The sequence below is a fragment of the Dreissena polymorpha genome, chromosome 5 (assembly GCF_020536995.1).
Source record: "Dreissena polymorpha isolate Duluth1 chromosome 5, UMN_Dpol_1.0, whole genome shotgun sequence".
In the NCBI taxonomy this organism is placed as follows: Eukaryota; Metazoa; Mollusca; class Bivalvia; order Myida; family Dreissenidae; genus Dreissena; species Dreissena polymorpha.
The window spans coordinates 123,365,154-123,374,665 of record NC_068359.1 but is presented as its reverse complement, the minus strand read 5'-3'; the positions used below and the strand labels follow the sequence as shown (position 1 = coordinate 123,374,665).

Here is a 9,512-nt window from a genome sequence, read left to right as displayed (position 1 = left end):
TACTCATTATATTAGCCATTAATTGATAGCTTGCAGTCTTCTATCGCCCGCATTCGTACTGTGCCTGCACATTGCTTAAACAGGATTACAAAAATCCACATAGTTAATCGTCATAATTATAACAAATAATCCTGGCATACGCACTTTCCTTTTCAAGGTTGTCATCTTACTGAAAAAAAACACACAATGCCCTTGCGCTGTCAAAACTCGTTACGGAATAGAATTTATCAAGTTACAGCAAAGTTAGCAATATCTAACCAACACGCTGAACTACAAAACATGCTTTTAAAGGGATTTATTAAGTAACGCTCGTATAAAAATATGCTGGCAATGGGGATCGAACCAGGATCTCTAGAAGAAAAATCTAACTTATAACCATTACACAACTCAGTTTTTAAAGTGATATTATGGGCATTTTTCACTGTTGAATTGAGCTGAAAAGAATTAACAGGTCAAATGAGTTAGTTAAAATGTGGTAACTGACTAATTATCTACAACTCATATTGCTACCAGTTGTTTAAAAAAAAATATAATAAATTCGACATTTTACATGACTCGCATAGTCCTCTAAGCTGAAATGATCCGTAAAACAAAATTGTGTCTTTGTGTCGTATGAACAAATCTGCACTAAAACTAAATTTAGATTCACATCGTACATCGAATCATTTCTGTCGTCAGTGGTCAAAACGAAAGTACGTTTGATATTCAAATGCATTATTTTTCTCTTTCCGGGATATTGTTTTAGTATGTTGATGCTGCATTAACAAATATAAGTGTATATGAAGTGAACACACCAACAATGAACAACGGTTGCGATAGACACCTATAAACACAGCATATACTGTTAGATGCCCATGATGTCACTTTAAATATACGTGTAACTCGAATTGTTTAAATTGTATGTCGGTCGTACGGGTCTTTGCTAAATTATTGATTAAGAAACGCTTTATCATTTTTACGATTTCGATTGATGATTTTCTCTTCAATAAACGAGCATTTATGTTTAAGATTGTATTTCGTCACAAGTGTTATTTTACGAATTTGAATATATTGCATTCATACATTTTTGAATATATGTCAGTTTTTTCCCTTTAACCGAGTTATTTTGATACGTGTCACTCGAAACAGGAGTATCTTCCCTATTATTATACCTTCAAGGCCTGCGTAGCTTTACCAGCCAAACGCTCTGAATAACGTTTAAAATTGCAATTGTGGTTAAAACACTACCAAGATAGTTAAGATTGTCAATTAGCATCGATAACTATCAATGATTGTGCCAGCATCCATATAAACTTAGATTCTCATGCAGATTCGTTAGAAACAAGAGCTGTCATAGGCTGACATATGCCGTGGAAAAACGTTTTATCGAAACCTAAACGCAGATTTCGAAACCTAAACACGGACCCTAAGTTGAAGGTCAAGGTGAAAGGGGTGAAAATTTGTGTGCGTATGTAAAAACATTGTCCATATACACATGCATACCAAATATGAAGGTTACATCTGAAGCGACATAGAAGTTATGAGCAGTTTTCGAAACCTTAACGCAGATTTCGAAACCTAAACGCAAACCCTAGGATGAAGGTCAAAGTCACAGGGGTAAAAATTTGTGTGCGTGTGGAAAGGCCTTGTCTATATACACATGCATACCAAATATGAAGGTTACATCTGAAGCGACATAGAAGTTATGAGCATTTTCAAAAAAAGTGTGACGGACAGGCAGACAGACAGACGGACTGTGCGATCACTATATGCCCACCTTCGGGGCATAAAAACACAGCGGATCAGCTATTTCGCGCACAATTGTTGAAATCTTATTTGTTAGTTTACTAGCAGATTCTCTGTTCCGTGTATCAACATTATTATCTTTGCAAAATTATATAGCTCAATGTTACCACTTCTGAAATTCGCTCGCTTATTTTAAGCCCATTTTAATTTCAAGAAATCACTCAGCTCCGTATGAAAAATTACGTTTACATGAAGGGTGAAACTAATTGGTGTATGGTCGTCAACCACATTAAGATAATTAAAGGGACATTTTCAAGTTTTGGTATATTGATAATAAACCTGTATTAAAAAATGTGTGAGATTCGCAAATTTTCGTTGTAGTTCTGATATTTGTGATGAAACAGTAATACGGAACATTTACCATGCTCTAAAATATCCATTATATCCATCTTTTGACTATTTAAAAATCTGAAAATTATGAAGGGTTGCAACGCGAAACGATTGAATAATATGGACAATTCTGTTGTTGTCGTTATACTTTGTGACACTGCGAGGATTGCTTATATGAAGTATAAAATACATCGCACTCTGTAGAGGCACGGATGGCCGAGTGGTCTAAGCGTTACACTTATATTCCACGGATCAGTGGTTCGAGCCCGGTTGAGGGTTACATTTTTTTTGCCTTTAATTATACTCTTGTTTTTTTTTACTGGAACTTTTTAGATACAATGTTTACATTTATCAATATAAAGCATTTAATTACAAACTTCAATAAATGCCAAACTCTGTAAAAGCTCCATTTAGGCTCAGTACTAAGGCTCGGAAAATTGCATTCTTTAGACTGCAGATAATCACTATCAGACGCCCATTGATGTTCTGGTCCGTATTTTACACTCGTGAACTTAATTTTCATAAATAAGAAACTTGAGTGGTTTGATACATCATATATATTCATTCTCTGATGGGTTCATGTACATGTGTCGCAATATTAGTAGTACTCATTTGGATATTCGTCTTCCATTTTACCAGATGGGTAATGAAACAAATTCTTTCCATCGTAATCGTAAAATTGACTATTCTTCTATTAAGTTCAGTGTCAGGCAATTAAAGTAAGATATTTTTTTCATCAGAACTGTTACTTTGGTTAAAAAAGCATTATTTCTTTTTTTGATATATGAGCCGTGCTTTGTGAAAAGGGGGTTTAATAAATGTGCGTCAAGTGTCGTCACAGATTAGGCTGTGCATTGCGCACAGGCTAATCAGGGACGCTACTTTCCGCTTTTAAGATATTTTATGATATTTTCTGTTAAATGAAAGTCTCTTCTTAATTATAATCCTTTTTAGGCCTTTTTTTAAGTGTAGTCAATGATTAGCCTGTGCGGACTTCACAGGCCTATCTGGGACGACACTTTACGCATATGCATTAAAACCCCTTTTCACAGAGCACGGCTCATATGCATATTTTCCAAACTGAAAACAAGTCTCTTTAAAATTGCCCACTCGAATTAGTGTTCATATACAATAACTCTGGTGATTAGATTCATATCGCAGCCTCTTTTCCCATCTTTATTGGACTGTGAATGTGCGAGATATGTAACAAAACAGTATTCTGAATGGAACTTTAAGTAACATATACAGACAGAGTTTACGTGTATGACATAATTATATGAGTTCGTCTGGGAAAACGGGGCGTATGCATGTTCGTAAAGTGTCGCCCCGGATTAGACGGTGCAGTCCACACAGGCTTATCCGGTGCGACACTTTCCTCCTTTACTGTATTTCCGCTAAGAAGAGACCTTTTTAAAGAAAACTTCAATCAAAGCTGAAGGTACACAAGCTAATCTGCGACATTTTTTTAATAAAATGAAGTCCCGTTTTCACAGTGCGCGACTCATATGTATGTCAAGTCTCATAACTTAATAACTGACCGCTAAGTTACAGGTATTTAATGGCTGTGTAGCTAGTAAACTGTATTCTTTTATACCTAATGATAAAATATTACATTTCTGAAGTGAAATAACAGCAGTAAGTATAAACAAATTGTTATGTTCAATGGTGAAAATAACACATTTTCGGAACTACTTTTTCTATTTTTAGATTATCATATCAAGATTTACTTCAAGATTTATATACATTTTTTATGATCACGAGTGAATTAAAAACGATATTCCATCAAATCCAAGAAATTTTCTTTTTATTTAATGCTTTGTTCACCGTTTATTTATATTGTACAAGAGTTGAACCGGAGAAATTCGCTGGTATAATGACGTCATTTTGTGTAGTGAAATATAATGAGGCACGCCACGGGAGAAAGGGAAGCAGCTGTTTATCATTTTCTGGAAAAAGAGGCATAACCGAAACAAAATTTATTAATGCAGATCGTTTGTTATTTCACTCGCTATCATAGAACAATATTTTCTATGATCACTCGTGAAATAACAAACGAACTTACACTGACATGAACAAATATTCTCTATTTATTCTAATTGCTCTCGATATACATGTATTCACGTAATAGAAGAGGAACCTTAAAACGTATTCACGGAATTTCTTTTATTACCGGGTATTATTGAAATAAGTCATCGCAAATGTAGCAACTAGAAGTTTGAATGATATTACTTAGGCGGAAGTCTAAGGGAGGAAAAGTCTATTTATAAAGAAATGTTTGCTGCTAAATTCTTTATTCATATTTGATTAAAAAATACATAGGTTTCAATGTAATGTGTGCGATTAAAAAGTGAACTTTAAAATAAAAAGAACTGAAAAAAAATTTAACATTTTAGATTTTTTTTCGTCCCAGTCGAGCGCCTCAGTTGTTGTCGTTGGTGCCCGATTTCGAGCCGCTCTCCTCGCTGCCGGATTTGCCGGAACCGGAAGCAGTTTTGTCAGCCTTCGTCTCGTCTGCGGCAGCAGCAGTGACTGCAGCTTCAACTGCGGCGTCCCCGTTCATCAGACTCATAAGGGCGCTTACTTTGGCGGTGTCGGCAGCGTCTACGTTGACACAGATCTGAAGGGTCGATTCGGGGCACAGTCCCTTGCATTTCGGCTTTTTGTTCTTTCCGTCTAAATATAATAGACCATCGGCTATTTTTTTGAACATTTTTATTTAAATACAACTTTAGCAACCTGGAATAGTAAACGCAGTACTTTAAATAATTAACTTAAATGAATAGGAACAACGTAATAGTACCGGTAGTTATGGTAGAAATGGTGATGGTTTTGGTATTTTGTTCCGCAAAAGGTTTTCTTATTGTAAAGAGCGTATACAGTGTACATAGTGATGCTGCTTTGGACAAACATATCAAAACCACTATTCATTGATAAAACAATAAGCGATTCAGGGCAGATAAACGGTTACGCATAAGCAGAAATAAGCGCTCACTCACACAAAATTGTGCCACCATGTAACTTAAAGGGGCCTCTTCACGTTTTGGTAAATTGACAAAATTACAAAAAAGTTGTTTCAGATTCGCAAATTTTCGTTTAAGTTATGATATTTGTGATGAAATAGTAATACTGTACCATGCTCTAAAATATCCATTATATGCAACTTTTGACGATTTAAAAACCTGAAAATTATAAAGCGTTGAAACGCGAAACGATTTAATAATTTGTAGTTCTGTTGTTGTCGTTATATTTTGGGAGACTACGAGGATTGCTTATATATGTAAAAAAATACATCCGCTCATAGCGTCAGCACGGACGGTCGAGTGGTCTAAGCGCGAGACATTTTACTTCAGGACTCCAGTGGTTCGAGTCCAGTTGTGGGTTACTTTTTTTCCATTTTTAAATTGTATTTTGGTTTATTTACTTGAGAATTTTAGGTCCAAGGTTTAAATTTATCAATATAAAGCATTGAATGAAAAGCTTCAATACATGCCAAAATCTGTGAAAAGACCCTTTAAAGTGCGGTCCTCTAACAATACACTATTACATCCACCATGATGATACAGAACCTTCGACTTAAATATATGAAAAAAATAAATATATGTATGTGATAAGAACACCAATGGTGTAATATATAGCATCCAATAAATACGTACATGCGTAAGCGTTGCCGTTGGCTGATTTGGCTTCGGCGGCGTCTGTGGGAGCCGCGGTCCCCTTCCCAGAATCCACAGGAGCCTCAACTGCAGGCGCATCTCCGGCGGGCGCCTTTGCGGCGTCGCCGGTGGCCTTGGCGGACACGCTCATGGCAAGACCGATCACACACAATACGAAAAGGCAACGCATTCTGATCTGCAAAATATTATGAAAGGTGTTCGTAAGGATTATGTGCAAATTAGAGAACCTCTATCACGCACCACAACACGACGCGACTTTGATTGTAAATTAATGTTCACAGGTGACCATGGTAAGCACGACCTTTTTCGTTTTTCCCAATTTTAAGCTCAGATGATTAAATATCACATTTCAATCATGTAAAATAGGACTTTCTTACTATTGTACATGCCGTAGGCAATACCTCCATTTTATCGCACACACACCCACTAGTCATCATTCAATTCCTGCGATAATTATATTTTCGTTGAAATTCAAATTAAATATGCGATTATTGAACGCGTTAAGTATCGTTATTGAAACTTTATTAACAAAACATTTGAATAAATGCTAAAAAATGTTAGTTTTATTATTAAACGATAATTGTTGTAAACAATAAGCCTTACAGGGAATTCAAAAAATAGTAACCTAGATCAAAGTCTCATGTTTGCATAATAAACAAAACATATTAACATCAAATTATTGCGTTAAATCTTATGTAGCATGGATTTAAGATTTCTTTGTTGTTGTTTTTTTGTACATCAGCAAAAGCAATTTACAAAAATACTTTTGTGAACAAACACAAGAAATTGTTTGTTAATCGGTTGCTTTTTTACATAAATTATCCGTTTTTTTTATCCGTCATTTAGCCTACTGAAAGGGATTCGAGTTTTCCGATTTATAGTCGAAAAAGATTTCCTCGTAAATAAAAATTATAAAGGAAAAATATTTAATAGCTATTACTTCCTCAGTGATGTGTTTTTTACAACACATTTATTCCCGGAATTCCCTTGTTTGAGTGGTTTAATGTTGATGTGCATTGTATAATAAGATAAGATATTATATCAACCAGCGAAGTGAGCGTTCATAGAATAAAAGTATACTGTACAATGACAAAATAGATCGTTTAAGCTCAGTATAAATATTTTGTACTAAGAAATGTCTTTGGTATGTACTTGCCAAAACAATCAAAAAGAGAACATCAATACAAACCCCCCCCTTTGGAGAGGTGCAATGAAAACTCTACATTACAACAGTTCCGTATTCAACAGTGTGCATGTACATACTGGTAGTTATGGTACTTCATGTACATTTTAATGTCACATGTGCAACATTATTTAAATGAAAATCAACAACAACAGCAACAAAAACAGCAGCAACAACAACAACAATAACAACAACCGATTTTGTGTTATTTTTGTGGAACTGGCAGAATGCTTTGATTTATAGAAACAATATTTGGTTGAAAATGTACACGCGTGGCATAAAGGAAAACTTCTTAGAGCCATTGATTCTAGTAGTTCGGTAGTTTAACCCATTTATGCCTAGCGTCTAGAAAAAAATGCCTTGGCAAACAGCGTAGACCCAGATGAGACGCCGCATGATGCGGCGTCTCATAAGGGTCTGCGCTGTTTGCTTAATGGATCCAAATATAGAAATAAATATACTAGGCATTCCTAATTTTGGAAATAAATTGATCCAATTTAGAAGGATGGGAGAGTCCACTAGGCATAAATGGGTTAAAATTGCTGTTGTTTGCCATTGACAGGTCATAGTAGGCGAAACGTAGGAATTACAACACACCTTAACAATTCTAGCCTCTGTCTCTTAAATCTGGGCTTAATGCAAGTGCGCAAAGTGTCATCCCAGATTAGCCTGTGCAGTCCCCACAGGCTCATCAGGTAAAGCACTTCTAGCTTTCATGTTTTTTTTCCAACTCAGTCCCTTGTTAAGACAGAAAGTGTCATCCCTGATAAGGCAGTGCGGACTGCACTTTATCAACATGCAATAAGCCAAGTCTTGGTAAGACGGAAAGTGTCCCCCTGATTAGACAGTGCAGACTGCACTTTATCAACATGCATTTAGCCCAGTTTTCCTTCAGCGTGGCCTATTAATGTTCTAATTGTCATTGACTAGGGCTCAATGTAAATACATTTTACACTTTGTTAATAAAAACTTAACGAATAAATTCAGCGGAAAAAATAACCGAAATAATAGACTTCATAATTAAAAAAAGAATATACTTGCATTTTTTAAAATTAAATTTAAAAAAGAAACAAACACGCTATAGCAATTTATTGATAAAAACAACATGTATTTGAAATGATATCGATAAGTTTCGAAAATAAAATGCCGTGTGCCGTTTTAAACTTAAAATTGAAATTGGGTTTCAAACAACACCTGCACACATTTACAACTATATCAACTAAATCAATTTAAATAAGCAAACACATCATAAAATATAAAACTTAAACTCAAAATTGACTTAAAACAACCCCTGCAAAATATACAATTATATTAACTAAAACAATTATAAATTAGCAAACACATCCTTAAATCTAAAAGACTTACCTCTTCGCTAAGTTGAACTTGCTAATGATAAGACTTATACGTTTTGTCACCGAGTACTGAGTCTTTTCGAAGGACCCGCATTTATACTTTCCTGAAACAATTACCCCATTCCCTGAAAGGAGCCCAATCATACAAAGACCTGTCTCTCCCGCAAAGCTGCCAGAATATTTGCTTGAATGAAAAGCGGGCCGCTAAAGCAAGGTATTAATTATTACTCCGATGGATATTTGTTATTTTTTGGTGCGAAATTACTTGGGACGAGTTCACGAACAAAATTGTTTTGTATTGCTTTAATATTAATCATATTTAACTATTAATTTCTAAAGAGAAGACAACATTTCGAAAAATGACACTGGACCGGCTCTTGGACACTAGACTTTGTAATTATGTTATCATCCAATATGTCCTGAAAGACCTTGTTTGTACAAAACAGGTCGCAGTTATTAAAAATCAAGCTGGTAGTACGGAATGTTTTTCTTTTCACACGTATGAGTAGAGTTGACATAATTTAGGGCAAATCGGTGGGAGGTTTGTCCGATCGGATTGATACTATTTAGCTACTGTCCTATTTACGATGACGATATCTACGTCAACAAGTAAAGCAATTTTTGAACTGCTATTTTGCTCCAAGATTTGTATGCTCATATTGGAGACCTAGATTGGTCAAGAAATATACGCTATTATAAACATATGTGTACTAGCACACACTTTGAGATGTAGCTCGAGCTCAGGCATTTCACTAAAAGATTCCATATTATACCGGTACGATGATGTTGTTCGCTATTATTGGTTTAGACGACGGCTAGTTGGCAAAAGGGAACAAAACAAACACATGCAATGTATATTAGAAGCAATAGTGTCTGCTTTTATTAAAAGAAATTCTGAATTAGGGGAAACACAAATAAAAACAAAGAAACGAAACATAAGGAATACAATGCACGCATGACATGTACTGCGAACGTTCCTTTTTGTTTTTAACAACTGGCGAAATGTGTGCTTTTTTCTTAATAAGTACGATAAAAGCTATGATTGGCATGTTGTATTTGGGTCCATGGTTTGAACTTTGGGAATTTCTATTCTGGTCGGCTACAACGCACCTAATTATTACTTACAATAAATGAGCCTCGTTCTGGGAAAATCGGACTTAAGTAATGTGCGTTAATTGTCGTCCTGGG

General features: G+C 35.3%; 1 protein-coding gene across 2 annotated transcripts in view; it reads right to left on the bottom strand.

Annotated features, from left to right (window-relative positions):
* Positions 1-4,495: 4,495 nt before the first annotated feature.
* LOC127832601 (uncharacterized) overlaps positions 4,496-9,512 on the bottom strand; it is a 51,878-nt gene continuing 46,861 nt past the window's right edge. The window contains exons 1-3 of one of the 2 annotated variants that reach the window (XM_052358124.1): positions 8,338-8,475; positions 5,769-5,964; positions 4,496-4,788 (exon numbers count right to left, since the gene is read on the bottom strand). In XM_052358124.1, the coding sequence (XP_052214084.1) occupies positions 4,535-4,788; positions 5,769-5,958 (444 nt within the window). In that variant the 5' untranslated portion in view covers positions 5,959-5,964; positions 8,338-8,475 and the 3' untranslated portion in view covers positions 4,496-4,534. Of the gene's footprint in view, positions 4,789-5,768; positions 5,965-8,337; positions 8,476-9,512 lie in introns of those variants that run through there. The other variant, XM_052358122.1, reaches the window with a different exon arrangement.